At 36.6% G+C, this 24,215-nt stretch overlaps 1 protein-coding gene across 1 annotated transcript in view; it reads right to left on the bottom strand.

Annotated features, from left to right (window-relative positions):
• The window catches only part of LOC121375953 (phosphatidylinositol 3-kinase regulatory subunit alpha-like), a 211,625-nt gene that overhangs the window by 31,988 nt on the left and 155,422 nt on the right, over positions 1-24,215 (bottom strand). The window contains exons 5-7 of the mRNA XM_041503695.1: positions 23,907-23,954; positions 10,536-10,645; positions 3,818-3,952 (exon numbers count right to left, since the gene is read on the bottom strand). Of these exons, the coding sequence (XP_041359629.1) occupies positions 3,818-3,952; positions 10,536-10,645; positions 23,907-23,954 (293 nt within the window). The remainder of the gene's footprint in view (positions 1-3,817; positions 3,953-10,535; positions 10,646-23,906; positions 23,955-24,215) is intronic.

Here is a 24,215-nt window from a genome sequence, read left to right as displayed (position 1 = left end):
AGTTTAAGTTCATTGTAACATGTTAGCTATTAATAAAACAACTAAACCTGGAAGTAGGTGTCTCAGACAAGTTTAAGTTCATTGTAACATGTTAGCTATTAATAAAACAACTAAACCTGGAAGTAGGTGTCTCAGACAAGTTTAAGTTCATTGTAACATGTTAGCTATTAATAAAACATTAAATTTTTTACTACAAATGTCAGTAGGTTTATATCCAATATGATCATCATGTCCTCATCTTTACAGTAGATCAAATTTGGTTTTACCTTCCAATAAGTTTGTATTGTGAGATAAAAATTGTGTTTAAGCTACTACCAATATTATGAAACCAGAAACATAGTGGCCAAGGACATACAAACATTGATATTATTCTATGCTAGAAAATATTAAAATGTAAACCAGAAACATGTTACAATGGCTGAAAACTCATGAATGGCCCTGTATTTGTGCCATCTGGTTCATTGAAAAAGAGAAGAAACCCCATCCCAAAACAATTAATTAAAGATTACTCTTTTAAAATTGTAAATGATCTAATATTTAATTTGATTCTGTCTCACGAAAATAAATAAAAATGTCATCTTTACTCTTAAGGCAGGAGTTTGATAATGAAAGAAAGTCATTAAAAGGGTGTTTTCACATTGGTCTTGTTATGAAGGTCCTTATATTGAGTATTGGCTGTGAGTTGGGCCAGTGTAACTGTCCTCCAATGTATAATGACCAATATAGAAACGCCCATCTACTAATAACATAATATTAAGTCTTATAAACCTGATGCCTTTTCAGCTATTAACGGCACTATAATTTCCACCCACATATATCATATGGCTATGTCTGTACAGGGTATATGTATGTATGTATATAACACTATTTCTGCTAGGAAACTGGTAGGGAAGAGTCAGTAGTGTATATGGATACACATTCTAGGAAGGTTAAAGACATGGGGATTTTTATGGGGTTTTTTATCTTAAAGGTTAACTTTATAATAAAATAAAGCTAAAATTGACAAAACAGTTTTTGGCCAAGTTGTAGTCAAATACAATGTATCAGGAAACAAGATTATGTGTGTTTTTATTTCCAATAAAGGCTATTTCCATTATATTTATAAATATTGAAAAATCCTGCATTAAAACAGGTTTTTTTGGCTAAAAGGAAAAAGGATCAAGAGTTAATATATAAATCTCTTAAAAAGTGACATAGCTCGTATGATTTTCTCTTGAAAAGTGACATAACTTGTATGATTTTCTCTTGAGAAGTGACACAACTCGTATGATTTTCTCTTAAAAAGTGACATAGCTCATATGATTTTCTCTTGAAAAGTGACATAGCTCGTATGATTTTCTCTTGAATAGTGACATAACTTGTATGATTTTCTCTTGAAAAGTGACATAGCTCGTATGATTTTCTCTTGAAAAGTGACATAGCTCGTATGATTTTCTCTTGAATAGTGACATAACTTGTATGATTTTCTCTTGAATAGTGACATAATTTGTTTGATTTGTATATACAGTGAAACCTCTGAAAACTGGACCGTCTGTAAACCGGAATTCCCTCAAAACTGGATAGTTTTAACGAATCATTTTGACAATGTCAAAATTGATCACTGAACGGGACTAAGATATAACTGGTCTTATAAGCAGAAAGTGCTGGCTGATAGTTTACGTCTGCTGTTGCCCTTGAAATTCAAGCACTATATGTACATGTATGAATTTACTTATGCAAATACTAATTAACTCTCTTCTCAAATAACAAATTTTGCTACGAAGCGAATAACAGCTAACACAATGAAACTCTTTACAGCATGAACTGGATGTAAGACACTAGCCTGCCCACTTTAATTATGAAATTAGGCCAACATTGATAAGAATAATGTTTGCCGCAGCATGCAATTAAATTTTAAATACAGCTTTAAGATTTGCTTTAACAAAACAAAACAAAACAAAACAACATTAATTAAATTATGAAAGGAAAAAAAATAATTATATATATAGTAATCTATATCTTTGTACATGTATACCTATTTTGAACATTTAAAATCTCCTGGAGGTTCCCCCATCCAAGTATTATTGGGCCTTCAAATTTATCTTCGTATTAAAAAGAAGGTTCTAAGTTTGCTGCCATTGTAAAATGTTTATGATTAATAAAATATTTTAATGACTAAAATTAAATACTAAACATAGTTCCTTGTTATCAGTGTCCATATATTCAGTGTGTTTGGTTTAAACAAAATTTATTTGCAGATCACATTTGGGATTGGCCAACAGGCAGGGCCTATATTAAGGCCTCTGCCTACATTTAACAAATATACATGTTATACATCATACAGTGTGTTTCTGGTCTATTCTAATGTTTGTAAACACCAAAATTGAATTTTGTCTCCCAATAATTCTGCACATACGAAAAAATATATTTTAAGAAATAAAATAAAGTATGACCTATAGTCTAGTTCGTCCCACAGAAAACACCTTTTTTCATGCTATGGAATTTACTACAAATTATTTATTTCTGAACCGACTTGTTGCACACAAAAAAAAAGAGTATTATTTATTATTTCCAAAACGCCTTTACTTATATCAAACCAAACTTAAATTATTTACAAAAATCAGTTTTATAGAATGATGGGACGAACTATAGTATGAACACTAGACACATTTAATATTTTAGTTAGTAATTTTAGTCATTACAATGTCTTCAATAGTTAAAGGGGGTGGGACGTAGCTCAGTGTGTGGTCGGTATGGGATCAATCCTCATCTGTGACCACATTTGGATATTTTTCATTCCTGCCAGTGCACAACAACTTGTATATCAAAGGCCGAGGTATGTACTATCCTGTCTGTGGGATGGTGCATATAAAAGATCCCTTGTTACTAATAGAAAATTGTAGCTGGATTCCTCTCTAAGACTACATAAAAAATTACCCATGTTTGACATCCAATAGCCAATGATTAATAAATCAATGTGCTCTGGTGGTGTTGTTAAACAAAACAAACTTCAACTATGTGTTTCTTGCTATTTGTGAACAGTGCCTATGATCTGTACGTGTGAATCTCGAGGTGAGTGATTCTTCATGGACACACAAATCACGCAGAATCTCATAAAGAATGACGTCATACAAGGGAAGGGAACCTTTCGAATGTATAGGATACATTGACCAGTGAAGTCACAGAAAAACAAAATCATCAAACTCGTTATACTGAACCCACAGTCGTACAATCACAGGATTAAATAAGACGTGATATCACCCCCAAATCACCCTGATAATAAAACCCAGTTTAACAGGACTCGCCCTAATAATGAAACCCAGTTTAACAGGACTCACCCTGATAATAAAACCCAGTTTTACAGGACTCACCCTGATAATGAAACCCAGTTTAACAGGACTCACACTAATAATGAAAACCCAGTTTAACAGGACTCACCCTGATAATGAAACCCAGTTTAACAGGACTCACCCTGATAATGAAACCCAGTTTAACAGGACTCGCCCTAATAATGAAACCCAGTTTAACAGGACTCACCCTGATAATGAAACCCAGTTTAACAGGACTCGCCCTAATAATGAAACCCAGTTTAACAGGACTCGCCCTAATAATGAAACCCAGTTTAACAGGACTCACCCTGATAATGAAACCCAGTTTAACAGGACTCACCCTAATAATGAAAACCCAGTTTAACAGGACTCACCCTTATAATGAAAACCCAGTTGAACACGACTCACCCTGATAATGAAAACCCAGTTTAACACGACTCACCCTGATAATGAAAACCCAGTTTAACAGGACTCACCATGATAATGAAACCCAGTTTAACAGGACTCACCCTTAGTTTGTCCTCATCCATCGTCTTGAGGTCCTTGCCAGAGATTTGTTTTTCGCGGAACAGCTCGGCGTAACGGTAAATGTTCAGGGCTGCCATCCAGTCTAAGACATTGTTCACTGTCCAATTTTCTATTTGCTGAAACACAAGGTGAACCAGTAAGCAAAAACCTTTAACATTTTTAAAACTGACTTTAATTCAGTTGATATACACACAGATTAATAAATGTTGAATATGAAAAAATACATACCACAAAAAAAACCCCAAAAAACCCCATCCTCCATTAACCTCCCCAACTATTTTTAATGGCTAAATTTTTTTTTTTTTTTTAAACCTCTTTCATGAAGGCTTCTTTAAAATATTCTGTCACACTAATACTAACATTCAGATTACAGAAATTATTAACTTGTCTTCAATGCTATTCAAAACTTATTCCCTGAGTGATAGTAATAAATAAAGTAGTTCCAATTTTATTTTTATATAACAGCACAACTAAAAATATTTGAAACAAAAACAAGCGAAAAAAAAAGAGAGAAGAAAATCACAAATAACAGCAAGAATAATAGTCATTGATATTCTGTATATGAAATATAAAAGTATTTTCATCCACAACATTTTGATATACAGCTGAAATGTCAGAATTTACTTCATCAGTCCATAGCTTTCAGTGCTGATATCCTTGAATGATAGTACTGATCTGAATGTTTAAATAACAGATGCATGTTTTAATCAGCAACTCATTTGTGATGTCCAAGGCATGTTTGAAACCCTAGTGGTATATGAGAACATTAAACTAGTTAGTTATCTATACATCTATCTATCTATCTGACGTGTTGACAAGCTATATCATCAGCACTTTCTTGCCGCTGCATCTCAATAACCATATAATTGCATGCACACACACATACATACACACACAGACAGACATCAATACAGACGGACGGACGGACGGACGGATGGACCGACAGACAGACAGACAGACAGACAGACAGACAGACAGACAGACAGACAGACAGACAGACACACACAAGAATGACCATGTAACAAAAAGCCTCCCATTCCGACAGCTCCACAGTTTGACCATTAAATCAGGATATTAGTAACACGTTTGACTGGTTCTAACCTTTGAATGTAATTATGTTACATATTGCAGGTATATATCAATGTCATCAACTCCACACAATTTATATTTAATTTAATACCATTTTGCCCACCCCAGTGATCGAAAATACTAAAAGAACTGGAAATTACTGAGTTCAGTAAAATGGGTAATTTAGTTTTTAGTCAGATTTATAAGTATCGAGTTCAAGAACAATCCAGTTTAAACACCAAGAGATAAGACTTCTAACGAATGAAGGATGGCACTGAATGTAGGTCACCAAACAAATCGCTAACAGAAAACTTCTGATGACAAACGTAATAGTCTGTGTTTTTGCCTGAAAGACATTTTTGGGTGCGGTGCTAAAGAAAGAATATGGGTTAGGTTTAGGGTTAGAGTTAAGAAAATCATACAGTAATAATAAGAGTCATTAATTTTGTCAAAAGGTCAGCTTAAAAAACATAAAATCTGCAAAAACATTGGGTGTGGCGCCATACCCATTTTACCCTCTGGCATAAACCCTGAATTAGTAGAGATAAAAAACACTCACAAAAAAATTAATTCTCATTCAAATAAGACAAAATAAGAAAATTGGGCAATATAAAAAATTATCAAGTCTGCAAATTTGATTACAATATTTGAAAATTGTCTGTATTCAACAAGTGAATAGGTCAATACATCTGTAACTGATATACATGTCTGGGATAGAGGCATGATCTATGATTTGGCATACGAAGTAGTAAATTCATGTTCATGAAGTTCTTATGCCACCAGTGTTTTATATAACAAATTACGGTTAATTATTTTAATGGTTAAAAGCAAGAAAAATGTCAAGCAGATAAATATTGTAAAATGTTCATTTAAAAATCAAAACTTTAAAAAAAAAATTTTTTTTTTAAAAAGATTCATCCAATAGCCGATGATTAATACATCAATGTGCTCTAGTGGTGTCCTTAAAGGAAACAAACTTCTTAAATTGTGTAACCACATACTGGACAAAATAATCCCGGGATAACATTACTCTTCTGCAGCCATGTTCTACCACAGTAAAGTTACAGGTGGTCTATAAAAATATCGGGGTCACCAGGCCAGATCTTTTGGACCAAATCACCCATACGGCAATGGTTTTGGATACATTTGAAAAACCACATTAATGCGTAATTTAAAACATCATTTATTTATTATGAACAGACATATTAAATTTAGCAGTATACTTTAAAAATGATGTACTGCTTATTTCATGAAAACATATTTTATCATGAATATCAGTTTCCACAGGGAAAACGTCTATGAAAACGTACATGTGCAGTGTTAGTGATATAAACAGCATCATATATATATTTCTCCCTTCCCTAGCCATGCAAGACAGACCCATTCCATGATGTCAGCCCATGCAGAATAAATCTGTCTTGGGCTCTGACTATGACGTCAATGAATTTAACATGGGGAGTATTACAGCGTTGATAATATACTCTTCAAAAGAAGAAACGGTAAACCACATTGTCGTAACATTTGGAGAATTGATTTAATTATTGAATGGTGAGTCCGATAATTACCAAATGTTGCAGGATTGTTCACAATTCACTCTAGTCCATTGTGAGTAAGTGATAGGACACACCACCAAGGTCAAGGTCATCTGAAGTCAATACCGGGTGTGGCCTCCGCATGTGTTGACAACTGCCTGGCACCGCCTGCCCATTGAAGCAACCAGAGTACGGATGACGTCCCGGGGGATGGTGGCCCACTCGGCCTGCAAGGCTGCTGCCAGCTCAGGCAGGGTCTGGGGCTGTGGTTGTCGTTGTCGGAGGCGTCGGTCCAACTCGTCCCATAGATGCTCAATTGGGTTCAAATCCGGTGATATCGATGGCCAAGGAAGGACATTAATGTTGTTGTTCTGTAGGAAAGCTGTTGTCAGACGTGCTGTGTGAGGCCTGGCGTTGTCATGTTGGAACACTGCGTTGGCGTTGGCCATAACTGGAACGATGTGTGGCCGGAGGATCTGGTCAATGTAGCCCTGTGCATTCAGGTTGCCCTGCACGTGGACCAGGTCAGTTCTGACAGTGTGTGAGATGGCTGCCCACACCATGACACTACCCCCGCCGAATCTGTCCACTTCCTGCACGCAGTTTGCCGCATAACATTCACCACGACGCCTATACACGCGACATCTTCCATCATGACGTCGGAGCAGAAATCGGGACTCGTCACTGAACCACACCTGTCTCCATCGCAGTTGAGGCCACAGTCGGAGTCGACGGTGTTGTGGTGTTAAGATGACACCTCGAACTGGACGTCTGGTATGAATTCCTACCTCACGTAGGCGGTTCCGTACGGTCTGGTCGGATATCCTGCGCAAACCTGGTTTGCTGCGGCTGTGGAGGTGGCAGTAGTAAATCGTTCCCGAAGGTGGCGTACCCGGATGTAGCGGTCCTGCCCGGGGGTAGTGACCCGTGGTCGACCGGATCTAGGGAGGTCACGTGTTGATCCATGTTGCTGGTAACGGTCCCACAGTCTGGAGATGGTGCTTGGGGACACATGGAATGCCCTGGCAACGGCCGTTCTGGATTCGCCTGCGTCTAGTCGGCCGATGGCATTGTTTCTCTGCGGTTCACTGAGACGTGGCATGTCCTGGATTGTCAACTGTCGGCCAGATACAGAGGCCAGGCAAGCGAACACCCTGCACTTTTATACTGTCGGTGTTCATGTTGCACGTGCAGACAACCAACGCACGTGCAGTGGTGACATGGTTTGCACATGGCTGCGTTTTTGCGAATATTCACATTTTGGAACTTTATTGTACAGTAGCTGCGTTTTATCGAATGTAACCGTGGGAATGTGTTTGGGACATGCAATGACCTTATATTCACAAAGCATGAACCGGTAGGAAACATAAAATCGGAGTTATAACCCATTTGTACCCTTTTGCATTTCTTTTTTTGAAGAGTATATATGACATCATATCAATGCCAGTTGGTTAGTTTTAGATTGATATTTTGTTATTAAAACCTGCATTATAAAAGCTATCTTGTTAATTTGTAGCGTTAAATTATATTATTTAACACATGAAACAGACACGGCAAAGAAGATAGTGTAGTTTATATATGATAAAACGGTCAAATAAAGTTACTTTTTCAGTCATTAATGTGTGTTCGTCTAAAATAATGGTTTATTTATTGAATGGATGGGAGAAAAAGACATGCGGTCATGTAGGATAGAAAAAGTACACCCTTGGTGGTGGAAATTTCGACACTGGGACGAGGCTTGAACTTTGCACCACCTCAGGTGTACTTTTTCTATTCCACATGACCACATATAACAAGTCTTTTAATAATACATTATATGTTATTTTTAAAATTATTAAACTGCCACCTATAGGAGGATTAATAGAAATGCACAGAATTAAATGTCCCACCTTCAAGTATCATAAATTGATTATTAATAATTTAAGAATGTTTGTATTGATGTTTATCATCCATTTTTGTATCATTTACTTTTGTTTGACATCCAACAGTCAATGTATTTTTGCACTGGGGTGTTGTTTTAAAAGTCATATGGTACCTATTTGCATTCCATGGTTGTTGAAGTTGATTTAAATTAAAGCTGTGTAAATTTTTGTTTTCCGTATTCCAAAACCTTCTCTGCAACATGTAGCCTAATGGATAACTTTAATCTCTCCCCAAAACTGTACTAATAAGTCCCAGTATATTAAGTTATAACACACATATATGAAGAGTTTTATTGCAAAACAAGATAAACGCCACTATACACACCCAATCCTAAAAACATTTTATTCCAAACCACCATAAACACTACACCAGTTTCTCAGCAATCTGCGATATATCCTCAGACAATCATATGGCGTTTTGCTGAAAACTGAATTTGAACTTGTGTTTGTCTACGTGTGAACAGTGTTTGAGTGGTGTTTGCACAATGGTTTTTAATATGGCATTTATTGCATTTTGCAATGAAACTCTTCATATATATATATATGATCTAAAAATGTATATCTAAAACTGTACGTTTTATCGATTTGTGTGGTATGGGGAGGGGGAGGAATTGCCAGATAGGTCCTCAAAACCATGAACTATACATTCTCAGGGCTAGCTCTGGTTAAGCAGAAACTTTCGCTAAACCATCTATTTAAACTTTAAAGATTTCAAAAACAGTTATTTTCTAATAAAATAACAAGTATTACATGAAATGTATTCGCCTTCGCCAATTGTTTTGAATATTCACAACTGGTGATCTTCGCGAGCGACATATCTAGCCCTGCATCTCCCCCACCCACTCCATAACATGCATATATATAAAACTCCCATACAAAATAATATTAAAAAAAATTCAAAAGAAAGAATAAAATAAAAAATAAAAGTAAGAAAAGAGTAAAAAAAATTCAAAAGAAAGTATATTCAAAACACTCAATGTCATCTATATATATTTATAATAGCTGTCAAAATTATTTAATATATATATATATATATATATATATATATATATTTTTTTTTAAAGATAAATATAAATTGTTGATAAAAAAAAATACAAATAACAATCCACAACACAGGCCCAAAAATATGTAATAAGATTGTAATAAGATTAAAGAGACAAGCAGGTAGAGACTGGTTTTCTTTTAACAATGCCTACCTTTAGGGATCACATATGGCAGCTGGGGTTAGTGGGTACCTGGTAAAACCCTCCATGCCTGACACCACATCTGGACCTCAATTGTCTGGCCACCAGGTGATAAGTACTGACCACAGATTGACCACCATCACAGAGAACTAATCTTAGATAACCTCTGAGTGAACCCAAACAACTAGGTCAGCGGGCTGGAGATTATCCAGGGTCCACCTCTTACACTCACATAGGCCATAACCGTTATGTAACCCGCTGTAACATTGTGTGGCTGGATGTGGGTGTATTGTCCCTGGGGCTTTCAGCTGCTAATTTACTGTTCAAGCACATGCAGAGAAGATTTGGTTTTAGATACACACCCATTAAGCTAAGTCTCTTAATTAAGCTTTTTGACTTTCAATGTGTGTAAAGTTTCAAATAATGGTCAGGATTATTTTTAATGACTTTCAAAGCAATTGCTACATAGGAATCCATGTAATTTAAAAGTATATACACATATTTAAATTAATTATCCAGCTCCCCCACCAACCCCCACCCAACCAAAATAACAGCCATTATGGCCAGACCATTAGAACAGTGTATGATGCTAACTTGTATAAAAAAAATAAAAAAAAAAAAAAAAAAGTGAGAAAGAAGAAAAGAAAAAGAGAGAAAGAAAAAAAAAGAGAAAAAAAAGAAGAAAGAAAAAAAAAGACACCCCACCAATAAAGGATTAAACTACAACTAATAAACAACACAGCACCAAACCATGACAACAATTTCAAAGAATTTTTTTTCAAAAGGAATAACATATGAAGACTTGAACACATCACAGATGCTTGTAAAAATGTATTAATTTTAAAATTCTGAAGAGCTACTGGACAATGAGTTCTGAATTCTCCATACTCATCGAACACCATGGGGATGTTGCCACCCCTGCACCATAATGAAGTAAACAGTGCATACAGTAAGACATGAATAAAATTTTAAATAATTTTTTTTAAATCTTACCACAAATTGGTCTGATGTAATGGTGTGTTTGATACTTCGGTCCCGACTACAGTGTGAAGCAGAGATTGCCAACGTGTTAGCACAGCCAATATGGAAGCACTTGCCACAAGCTATAGAAAAAAAAAAAAAATATTTAAAATGTTAAGGACATAAAACTGTAGTATGGTTCCAGAGATTCCAGGGGTATAGTGGAGAAAGAAATGATGTGAGTAATGTAACAGTAGGTGATACATTTTACCAAACAAAATATTTTTGATCATACCAGAATCTGTACCTTCCTGCTATCTGAAACGAACAGACTCTATATTATTCTGCCTGACTTAATAACATTTTAGTTAGTGATTATATGTAAATTATATTTCTCGCTTTCCAGACATTCATAAATGTTGTAAAGTAATTCATACATTTAATCTACATCCAATAACAAACATATTAAAATTGTAACAGGACACGTACTAAACCACAAAGTGCTGAATCTACGACAGGTATTTAGTTCCTGTCATGTGTAACTTTCCTCAACAGCCATGTTGATATGTAGATCTATATATATTAACTGTATGTATGTTAAGTAGCCATGTAGATATATGTTAACTGTATGTATCATAAGTACAGGTGTCCTGCCAAGCGTACACCTGTCATATTTATACACATGTGTAAAACTAACTAAATCACATCTAAAACAAGCATTTTGAGAGTATACTGCTAAAGCAATACATGTCTCCTACCGGGCTCAACAATTTTTCTTATTTCCTACATTCAAGTGGGTAAATCACCATGAAACTTCAACTTTATCTGTAAAGCTAAATACAAATGATAAAGCTATATACAAAATTTCATCTTGATATCTCCAGGCATTGCAAAAATCTGGAAAACAAATTTTCACATCTCCTCAGTTCAAGGCCGTAACTCCATTAAAAATGAAAGTCAAACTTTATCTGTAACAGTATGTGATAAACCTATACACAAAATTTCAGCTCAATATTTAAAGACCAATGAAACAGTGAAAAGAACCCCAATAACCTCCAACCTCCCAAAATTTCATAGGTGAAAGACCAATAAAACAGTGAAGAAAACCCCAATAACCTCCAACCTCCCAAACTTCCATAGGTGAAAGACCAATAAAACAGTGTATAGAACCTCAATAACCTCCAACCTCCCAAACTTTCAAAGGTGAAAGACCAATAAAACAGTGAAGAGAACCCCAATAACCTCCAACCTCCCGAACTTCCATAGGTGAAAGACCAATAAAACAGTGAAGAGAACCTCAATAACCTCCAACCTCCCAAACTTTCAAAGGTGAAAGACCAATAAAACAGTGAAGAGAACCCCAATAACCTTCAACCTCGCAAACTTCCATAGGTGAAAGACCAATAAAACAGTGAAGAGAACCCCAATAACCTCCAACCTTCCACAGGTGAAAGACCAATAAAACAGTGAAGAGAACCTCAATAACCTCCAACCTCGCAAACGTCCATAGGTGAAAGACCAATAAAACAGTGATGAGAACCCCAATAACCTCCAACCTCCCAAACTTTCATAGATGAAAGACCAATAAAACAGTGAAGAGAACCCAAATAACCTCCAACCTTCCAGACTTCCATAGATGAAAGACCAATAAAACAGTGAAAAGAACCTCAATAACCTTCACCCCCCCCAAACTTCCAAAGGTGAAAGACCAATAAAACAGTAAAGAGAACCCCAATAACCTCCAACCTCCCCAACGTCCATAGATGAAAGACCAATAAAACAGTGAACAGAATTAACTCACAGAAGAAAATTAACAGAACAAAACAGAAATAGAACTTTTTTTATATAAACATAAGTTATACATTGGTGACCTAAATCATTCAAAGTGCTAAGGATATTATATGTTCATGCTACAAAAGTTTCACTTCAGTTTACAGTATGTGGCAGCAGCTTTCTCCTCAAACAGTGGGTGGATCTGGGCCCTTCTAAGTGACATCCGTAAACCCAACACCGGAATTGAAAAACGATGCTTTATTACAGGAAGTTACTATACCGAGTGAACCTTACATTCAAGGCAAAGATCACACACACACACACACATATATATATATATATTCATGATTGCAAACTTATTACTCACGACATAGTAACGGTAATATGAATCAAGTCTCACAGCCTTCGGAGTGGTTATATAACCACAACTGCCATTTTGACAGGAACTTAGCTATACAACTCTGGTCATGTGAAAATAAAAAGAATTCTTCCTCCTGTACATTAGGGTTTTTTTTTTTCTTTGGGCTGTTCCTGTATTGACTGAATGGGGTGGAGAGGGGGGATGGGTATGAAGGAGGCAAAAGTTAAAGTTGTTTTGTTTAGTGATACCACTAGAGCACACTGAGCACATATTAAACATTAGCTGTTTGATGTCAAACATTTGGTAATTTTTGACAAGAGGTCTTAGAGGAATCCTGCTACAGTTTCCATTAACAGCAAGGAATCTTTACTATTCCAGAGGACAGCACATATCATGACCTTTCATATACCAGGTGTAGGGATCAGATCAGGGACCAAAAAAAAATGTAGGATGCAATTATTTTAAAGACTAGGGAGTTTTTAGTTCTAGCAAGACATTCATTGTTCCCCCAACAAAATAAACACATATTTTGCTTTTTTCAGTTTTAAAAAAACTTAAAAACTATCTGACCATAACATTTTGTTTGGCCAAATTATCTCATTTCAGCCAGTCCTCAACAACTGGTATATCAAAGGCCATGGTATGTGCTATCCTGTCTGTGGAATGGTTTCATCTCTAAGACTATATATGTCAAAATTACCAAATGTTTGACATCCCACTAGCTGATGATTAATAAATGAATGTGCTCTAGTGGTGTTGTTAAACAAAACAAACTTTATTTGTTGGCCAAATTATTGTCAATGCAACTATTTTTCACACCGTCAGTGATTTCTTTCGCATCTGTGTTGTACATGTCTTCATTAATAAATTGTTAATCATTACAGCATGGTGTTCGTTTGTTACATTTAACTGGTTTTATAGTTAACATATCAACAGAAGTTGATTTATTAATCATTGGCTACTGAATGTCAAACATTTGGTAATTTTGACATATAGTCTTAGAATGGAAACCTGCTACATTTTCCCAAATAGTAGCAAGGGATCTTTTATATGCACCATCCCAAAGGCAGGATAGCACATGCCACAGCCTTTGATATACCAGTCATGATACATTGGTTGGAACAAGAAATAGACAATTGACCCAGGGGATTGGTCCCAAACCGACCGCTTTACCACTGGGCTATGTCCCACCCCAACATGTCAGCAAGATAAATTCATTGTAGAAGCATCATGCAGATATTTTTATATACCCTCTATGTGCTTTTTCAAAAGAGTATAAAAAGGGTATACATTAAAAAAATCCCTTTTCCCCACGTGATGTTTCTCTCGTACTGTCAGTTGTACCAAAAGAAGTTTACATACTAGTACGTCTAGTACATTGTGATCTTCTAACATGCTCTGTGACATGTGTTGCAATATAACACCGTTAACAATTTTTTTGTATTTTGACATGGTTTATAACTGGATGAGCAAGAAAAGAATACATATATGTAACATGCTCTGTGACGTGTTGCAATATAACACTGTTAACAACTTTTTTTGGTATTTTGACATGGTTTATAACTGGATGAGCAAGAAAAGAGTACATATATCTACAATAAAACCCCTCAACACCGGACCCTCTGTAAACAGGAATGCATATGAAAACTGGATGTTTTCCACTGTCATTTTTAAATAATGTTTCTCAAAGCCACAGGAAGTGGTAAGGTCTGTTCAGGCTTTGGCCTGATCAATAATTTGGCCTTCTTTTTAATTTGGAATTTTTAAACTTAAAAATACCCCCCAAAACAACCACCACCTACTGAATGTTTTTAATGCTGCAAGAAATAAATAATATCACTAAACATAAAAATGTCTGATTCAAAATACCTGAGAGTGCAGCAAAAATTAACAAATGTGTGATCTGATTATTTCACATCCTCTTCACGTGGTGGAGTGGAAACAGACCATACCAATAACTCTGAGCAGCCTATATAGGCCTGACTCTTAAACAGACCGTACCAGTAACTCTGAGCAGCCTATATGGGCCGGACTCTAAAACAGACCGTACCAGTAACTCTGAGCAGCCTATATGGGCCGGACTCTAAAACAGACCGTACCAGTAACTCTGAGCAGCCTATATGGGCCGGACTCTAAAACAGACCATACCAGTAACTCTGAGCAGCCTATATGGGCCGGACTCTAAAACAGACCGTACCAGTAACTCTGAGCAGCCTATATGGGCCGGACTCTAAAACAGACCGTACCAGTAACTCTGAGCAGCCTATATGGGCCGGACTCTAAAACAGACCGTACCAGTAACTCTGAGCAGCCTATATAGGCCGGACTCTAAAACAGACCGTACCAGTAACTCTGAGCAGCCTATATAGGCCGGACTATAAAACTGGATTGTAAGGGCGGGATGTAGCCCAGTTGTAAAGTGCTCGCTTGATGTGTGGTCGTTTTAGGATCGATCTGTCGGTGGGCCCATTGGACTATTTCTCATTCCAGCCAGTGCAACTTGACTGGTATATCAAAGGCCATGGTATGAACTATCCTGTCTGTGGGATGGTGCATATAAAATATCCCTTGCTACTAATGGAAAAATGTTTCATCTCTAAGACTATATGTTTAAATTACCAAATGTTTGACATCCAATGGCCAATGATTAATAAATCAATATGCTTTAGTGGTGTCGTTAAACAAAACAAATAAACTTTATTAAACTGGATCTCTCTTAAAACCAAACGTTTTACTTGATCCTGAACGTGTCTGGTTTAACATATAGTTATTCTGACATTTGCTTGAAAGTGAAGAAACACACCACTGCTATATAGGATGATCCTATCGTAAAACACAGCAAGGACTCTTTTATATACACTCCCCATAGACATACCATGGCCTGTACATACAAGTTGTGGATTCAGATTCAGATAGCCAACATTTCATTTTATAGGTGGACATTACAGAATACTTTATATATACACATGTAGAATGTGTTTTAAATTCCCACAACCATTAAATTAGATCTCTAGCCTATTTTGTAATCCTACCTTTATTACCAGTTTATAGTCTATTCAGTGAAGTGACTATATTGTACTATCATAAAACTAAGAGGGTTTTTTCCAGGAAATTTAATCTAAAACATGTTTGCCAACTTGCACCACATTAAAATAAGCTTACAGATTAAAAAATAGTTTCAAACTGGGTTTTTTTGGTATCACAGATAATGAGAAGAAACTGTATATTTAAGAAAAATAAAACTTAAGGTAATACTTGATATTGTAGACCAAATTTAATTTGCTATTAGCATTGTACTGCTTGTATAAAAATACAAAGATGTTGTGTATGAACGACTCCCGATAAGATTGTGGACTTTACCAACACAATTGATGAGGGTTTTGGTTGCAGTGCACCATTAGTTAGTGTTGGTGTGATCCCGTGTTTCTTTTCGTTAGCTAGCATATATATAGGCTATCAACTTCTACTGAATAAGCATTCATTTATATATATATACTGAACAAAAAAAGAAAATAGTATTTGTTGTGTTAAAGAATTCATTGTGTAATGAAATTATATAGGTAGTATTAGCTTTGAGCTGTATTATCAGGATTCATGAATTTTAATGATTAATTTTGCACTGTTAATCGTCGACAACGTGAAATTCAATTTGCACGTGCATGCATGGTTTCGACATGTCCCGTGTAGTATTTGGTAAATTTGTTTTACTTGTCTTACTAACATTGTTGTCAAGTGAACGAAAACACTTCAAAATTTGTAAAAAAAATTAAGTTTTTTACATTGTAGCATTTTTAGTATGCCAAGAATACCCAATAATTTACGCGAACGGGCGATTGGCATGCTTGATGCTGGCATGTCGACAGAAGACGTTGCAAGGCATGTTGGGAGTTCTAGTCGAGCGATACGAAATCTTCACGTAAGATTTCGAACGACAGGATGCACCAACGACTTGCCACGTCGTGGACGTCCGCGTGTTACAACGCGTGGTCAAGACAGCTATATCATGAACACGCATTTGCGCAATCGATTCCAAACTGCCACTGCTACTGCTGCTAACACACCTGGGCTTCATACTAACCGAATCAGTGGGCAAACTGTTCGTAATCGTCTGCAGGAGAATGGTTTACATGCATGACGTCCTTACATCGGATGTGTTTTAACGCTATGTCATCGTCTAAATCGTCTTAATTGGGCACGTGTATACACTCGTTGGATACGGCGACGCTGGAATACCATTCTTTTTTCGGACGAATCCAGATTTTCTTTACAACGTGGTGATGGCAGGGTGCGCATCTACCATAGGAGAAATGAACGCTATGCTGACTGTTATGTTCTTGAACGAGATCGTTTCGGGGGTGGGGGTTGTGTCATGGTCTGGGCAGCCATTGCCCATGGTTATTGTTCACCACTAGTCGTCATTGATGGCAATTTAAATGCTCAACGTTACCGCGATGACATTCTAAATCATCACGTCATTTCTCTGTTCCATAACAATGCCAACATCTCGATTTTTCAGCATGATAACGCCACCTCTCATACAGCTAGAGACACTGTAAATTTTCTTAGGACAAATAACATTGATTTCATTGATGACTGGCCCGCTAAAAGTCCTGATCTCAACCCCATCTAGCATGTCTGGGATAGTCTGGACAGACGATTGAGGCGTCGTCCCTACCCACCCGCTAACGTCAACGAACTTCGTCAAGCGCTCATTCAGGAATGGAACAATATTCCACAGGCAGAAATCAACACTTTAGTCAATTCTATGCACCTGCGATGCACTGCAGTGGTCAATTCAAGAGGTGGTCATACCCATTATTAAGTGGGTTTTTTTGTTTTTAACCCCTACCACACTTGGTCAAAATTTCTCCCAGTTTCTGTTAACCTATGGCCATGATTTTTGCACCAAACGATGCATCATGGAACACTCTTTAAACGCATATATAACACTCTTTAAACGCATATATAACAATTACTCCCCCGGTTTGTTTTCATCAAGTTATGTTCAAGCAAAGTTAGTGGCAGTTTCTTATTTTGTTCAGTATATATATATATATATAATCCCCACAGGCAGGAAAACAATATTTGGTATACCAGTACTTGGCCATTTTGCCTCGACCGATGCAGATTTTTGGGAGGCATTATGCAAATTTCAATAAGTCTTTAATACAACACAACAGCACCCATTCAAAATAAAAGTATGAAAAATTTCATGTTTTTATAATGAAACAACTTTCTGGGGTCGTGTTTGAATATATGATGACCATGATAAATAAGGCACGGCCAGTTTGGCCAAGAGACTAAAATTTTCAAGGTACTGGAGTGTATGACTAGGGCACTGAGGCATATTGATGCATGACTGCTGTTAAATTTAAACCCTGTGGTTGGAATTAGTGTGTGAATACTAAATGTTGTAGCCAATAGACTTCTTTCTCATTCCACTGCGCATGTGCCCGTTGTGGAGTTACTCGAGGACGCAAACCGCGAGATTTCGCGAGATCTCGCCAAAATAGACCTATCTGCAAATTGGGGGGCAAAAGCAATGGGAGGCCACGACCATTGTTCAATTATTAACTGTTCCAATCGCATATGTCCGGGAAATTCGTTATCCTTCCATCGATATCCAATGGATATCGGAAACGTTTGTGGGTAATCGTTTCACAATCACATAGAAAACGATTTTAATGTTACTCTAAGTACGAGGGTTTGTTCGGCACATTTTGTAGGAGGGAAGCCAGTGAACACATAAGGGACCAAAACCGTACCGGTTCTGTACAGGACGTTCCTACACAGGGCGGTCTAGTATACTTAGATATGGTGGAAAACACATTAACAGTAAAGAAAATAAATATATATTTTGTATATAAAGAAAATATATGTATATTTCGGATTATACTCAATAAAATATAACGTGTGCGTGTAAATATATAAAAAAATATATGTAGTCAGGACAGCTCTGTACAGAACGTTCCTATACAGGGCGGTCTAGTATTTTCTGCTTAGATATGGTAGTAAACAGTAAATAAAAATAAATAAATATATATTTTGTATATACAGAAAATATATGTATATTTCGGACAATACTCAATAGAATATATATATATATATATATATATATATATATATATATATATATATATATATATATATATATATATATATATATATATATATATATATATACATGTATATATATATATATATGAACTTTTAATGTTATTATTACTCAGTATGTTTCAAATTTAATTATAAGTATTGTTTGTTATTACTTTTACGTTCATCTAGGTATGAACAAAAAAATCATCCGCAAACTTATGTGAGAACGGCTTCGCCGATTCACACACTTTACGGATGATTTATTTTGTTCATACCCCGATGAACGTAAAAGAAATAACAGACACTCCTTAAATAATAATAATAATAATAATGATATATAAATATATATAGAGTGATGACTGCTCTGTACAGGTCGTTCCTACACAGGTCCGTCTAGTATTTTATATACTTAGATATGGTGGAAAACACATTAACAGTAAAGAAAATAAATATATTTTGTATAATACTCAATGCGTTCATATTGACACTGTATAAAAACGTGTGTATGGGTAAACAGAACGGCACCTACCTTCAACCCCCCCCCCCCCCAAATCCCCCTTTTCTAAATTCCCACTTTATGGATATACATGTAACAGCATAAAATCTCTTTCTATTTTTTAACTTTTCCCAATTAGATAGACACTAAGAAAAATGCAACAAAACACCTGATGCACTTTCTATATATATACAGTCAAACCTGTCCTAGCGGCCACCTGTACTCAGCGATCACCTGCCTTAAGCGGCCACTTTTTTCCTCCCAAACGATTTATAATGTAAACGCACCTTTAATAAGCGGTCACCTGTCTAACGCGGCCAGCAGCCACCTAAATCGGATCCCAAATCGCTAAAATACCTGCATTAAGCGGCCACAGTAAAGTTTTACTCTTATATAAAAGGGATATTTTAAAAACAGCAATAAGGTGCAGCAAATAACCGATCTTCACACCTTCAGGAATACTAGTACCTATTCAGTCCCGACATCTCCACTGTGTATCAATTAAGGAAGTATGAATCTTACATGCATCTAATTGCTTCTGGGCAGGCTACGCTTGACATTTGTAGATTCACTTACTATGACAATACATCGCATGAAGTCGATATTAAATAATTAAATGGAAAAAGAAAACAAACTTCTGGAGAACGGTTAATTTAATATATTCTATTTGCATTATTTCTGAAGGAGACAACATGTCAAAAGTTGAGTTATAGTCAACTATGAAGCACACATCTGTTAATTAGCAGTACAGACGGTAAAACAAGAAACAACAACAAATGTTTTAAAGACTATATGTGGCAACCTGTACTCCGTAGCCACCTGTCTTAAGCGGCCATGTTTATCTACTCCCTTGTGCGGCGCTTAAGACAGGTTTGACTGTATATATATATATATATATATATATATATATATATATGTGTGTGTGTGTGTGTGTGTGTGTGTGTGTGTGTGTGTGTGTGTGTGTATACACTCACACTCTCTCTCTCTCTCTCTCTCTCTCTCTCTCTCTCTCTCTCTCTCTCTCTCTCTCTCTCTCTCTCTCTCTCTCTCTCTCTCTCTCTCAAATATATATATCAATCGATGCCATAACCTGTCGATGCCATAACCTATGGAATCTGTCAAATGTTTTGTTTATACTTTTTACGAGATAGTCTTTTAATCTGGTGTTATCAAAACCCTCGGGTACGAGTCGCAGAGACTTTGTCCAAGTTGTTGCACTGCTTTTTAATTTGAACCATTCCGCTGTAAATTTCAGCGGACTGTTTTCTAAGGCCATTATACCATCTAATTCGAAATATGTACATGTTAGTTGCCAAAGTTTAAAAGTCTTGTCATGTCATGTCATAGGGTTTTACGTGCACATTCAGAACAAGCTGTTGTAGCGCACGCCATGACAGGAAAGGTGGGGGGAGGGGAGAGGAGGGACCGCCTGCACTGGCAGGTGCAAGGGAGCACCAGCAGCCCGATCAAATCGGTAGCAGGTGGGTGGGGGTGGTGGTGGTGCTATGGAATTTGAATGGAGCAGTTAAATGCCAAAGAGAAAAGGGTGCGCAATTTTGATTGAGGGAATTTGGCGCAATTTTGAACGGTCGGTCGAAAGGTAAATGGCCAAGCTAATATAGGTTTTGATATTAGTGAATCGAGAGTAGCTTGTTAATTTTAGACCTTTACGATGCTGTGGTGTCTCCCTAGGTTGCCCATAGAGCCCTTATAAAGGGCCTGACCGCTTCTGGTCGAGGCATCACCAAGTACCTTAAAAGTCTCCTACGAAGCTACTCAAGTCGCCCATAACAACCTGTCTGTCACGCCTCCCAATTTGTAAATAGACTAGTTTCAGTCTATTTTGTCAAGGGACGTTACTCTTCACGCGCATGCACAATAGGAATGTGAAATACCTCTATTTAGATAAAATTTAGCAATAGCCTAATTTGGCAACATTCATACAGGGTGAGCCCTGAAAATGGAGGTTCATGTATCATGTAAAACTACATGTACAATATAAAATAAAAATATAAAAAAATTAAAAGAAAAAAAGAAAAAAACCAGGAAGAAAAAACCCAGCCAGTTGGCATCCAGCCAAACAATGTCAACTGTCTCTATGGTAAAAAGAATGAAAAAAAAATATATCCAGGTTACAGCGGCTGTGATGATCTAACTTTGGGAACAAATTGCAGACTGTGTTAGTCAGTTAATAGCAGGAATGGCAATTTATTACACATTACAAGAAAACATGTTTGACAAACAACATTGGATTGGTCAGTCTTGGAGGAGGAAGTATGCATGCTCCAACAGAACCGTAACATTCTGTAATCACTTGCAACAAGATAATTCTTTGGTGGTAACAGTAAAGTAAAAAGTAAAGTTTGTTTCATTTAACGACGCTGCTAGAGCACATTGATTTTTTTATCTTATCATCGGCTATTGGACGTCAAACATATGGTCATTCTGACACTGTTTTTTTTAGAGGAAACCCGCTGTCGCCACATAGGCTACTCTTTTTACGACAGGCAGCAAGGGATCTTTTATTTGCGCTTCCCACAGGCAGGATAGTACAAACCATGGCCTTTGTTGAACCAGTTATGGATCACTGGTCGGTGCAAGTGGTTTACACCTACCCATTGAGCCTTGTGGAACACTCACTCAGGGTTTGGAGTCGGTATCTCGATTAAAAATCCCATGCCTCGACTGGGATCCGAACCCAGTACCTACCAGCCTGTAGACCGATGGCCTGCCACGACGCCACCGAGGCCGGTTTGGTGGTAACAGATGACAATGTCAAAAAGAAAATAGTTTTTGTTTCTGATACTGTAATCACCCAAAAGAGGTAGGATTTACTAGTTATTTTCCTATGTAATTTGATTACAGTACAAAATGTCAAGGACAACCCAAAATAAACACTAGCTGTAATCTGGCTGATCATGTCTTTGCATTAGTTCACTGTTAATTTATTCCTGGTTTGGGGCCAGAACTGGAATATGAACCCACTAAATAACAGTCTGATGGCTTAACTAGTACACTGTGAAGGCATTTTTTTTTTTTTAACTGAAGGTGACACAATTACTTTTACAAGTTTAGTACAGAATAAAAAAAGAAAAAAATTGGGTGCAAGCCAAACAGTCTTAGTTAAATACGGCCCTGACCATGCATTATGTTTTTTTGTTGTTCAGATTAGGATCCACATATATTTTTTAAAAACAAGAATAAGTTTTCAGATGACAATAATATCAGAAATTCTGCAAAAATTTAAGGTTTTTCCATGCTTGTTTAAAAATACTGAGAACAATTATTAAGAGAAACAGAAGAAGGAAGGAAATGTTTTATTTAACGATGCACTCAACACATTTTATTTACATTAATATGGCATCAGACATACGGTTAAGGATCATACAGATATTGAGAGAGGAAACCCACTGTCGCCACTTCATGGGCTACTCTTTTCGATTAGCAGCCAGGGATCTTTTATATGCCCCATCCCATAGACAGGATAACACATACTACGGCCTTTGATATACCAGTAGTGGTGCACTAGCTGGAGCGAGAAATAGCCCAATAGGCCCACCGACAGGGATCGATCCCAGGTACAATAAAGACTCATATTATTAGTAAAGAGCCTTGAATGAGGGACAGTCAAAAGGTTCGCAGAATTAGTTAATGAATGCAAATGACAAACCAAATGATTCTATTTTCAATATAATCACTCTTGACTTGCATTTGGCCCATTTATCCTTCAAGCTACTGATGCCATCAGAATAGAATCTGTTGCAGCCTTCAGATTTTCATTACCTTCAAACTAGGTACCACAAAGAATGGCTTTTGAAATTCCCAACAGATAATGACCTCTCGGGGGGGCCAGGTCTGGGCTGTATAAGGAGGGTGGATTACTGTGCTTGGAGCCACACTTATGGATAGCAGCTTGAGCAATCATGGTCTCCCTAATCTTTGGTCATCTTTCAGGCCTTCTCGACCTTGCTTCAATTCTGTAGACCATTTCGTAATTACTGACTAATTGGAAGATCTATGATCATATATACCAAGCAAAAGATTACGAATTTCTGTAAAATTTTCACATTCCTAAGTGAGAAACTTAATGTAGGCTCTGTGCTCCATCCTGGTCAAATTAATAGTTTCAGTAGGTTAGGTTACTGTTATTGTGCTTTATCCTGCAACCACTGTTTCTATTGAAAGATTATGAGGACCGATTAAAGCAAAGTCATAAAGGTATACTAGCAGATTATCACTTTTGACGTCACTCATATTATGTCACATGCATAGCTACATTACAAAATTGCTCATTTGACCTCTAGGTCATTGTACAATGTGGCTCAAAATACAGAAATAATATCTTTTCCCCTGAATTTTTATGGTCTGCGATAAAAATAACTAGTTAATGATGTTGGACATCAGCTTTATCCTGTTCAGGCCAAATTTCCCATTCTTACCTTCACAGGATAAAGCAGATATCCAACATCAAAAACTAGTTACTCTCTATATAGATAGGATAATTATATGAAAGAACAAGCTTTCATAAAAGCTCAAACATATGTGAACTATGGTATTCAGTTCTACAAATGTTTGACTGGTCCTCATATTATTGAAAGGTGTAAGAACAACGTAAAAACTAATTTACAATAGTGGCTATTAAAAGTAAAGTAGTCTAAACAATAAGAAAGGAACTTACAGTCACACTTTTTGCCTACTTTTCCTGTACCCCATATATAGTCGTGGCCTGCAAAGAAAAACAAAATTTTATTTATTAACATCATGAAATGGTTCACATTTATGGATAAAAATCAGCATAAAATATTTAGGGGAAATTATGTTCCAGTGCTGTTATCATAATAAGATAACTTAGGAAAAAACATGAAAATGACTGGTAATTTTTTTTATTAAAAAATGGGACAGTGTATGTCTAGCTGGATCAGTAGTGTTTGTCTGAGCTGCTTGGGTCGAAAGATCGAACCACCTCTGTGGGTCAAATCTCCGATTG

Source organism: Gigantopelta aegis, chromosome 6 (genome assembly GCF_016097555.1).
Source record: "Gigantopelta aegis isolate Gae_Host chromosome 6, Gae_host_genome, whole genome shotgun sequence".
Lineage (NCBI taxonomy): Eukaryota > Metazoa > Mollusca > Gastropoda > Neomphalida > Peltospiridae > Gigantopelta > Gigantopelta aegis.
This window is presented reverse-complemented; position numbering and strand designations above follow the sequence as displayed.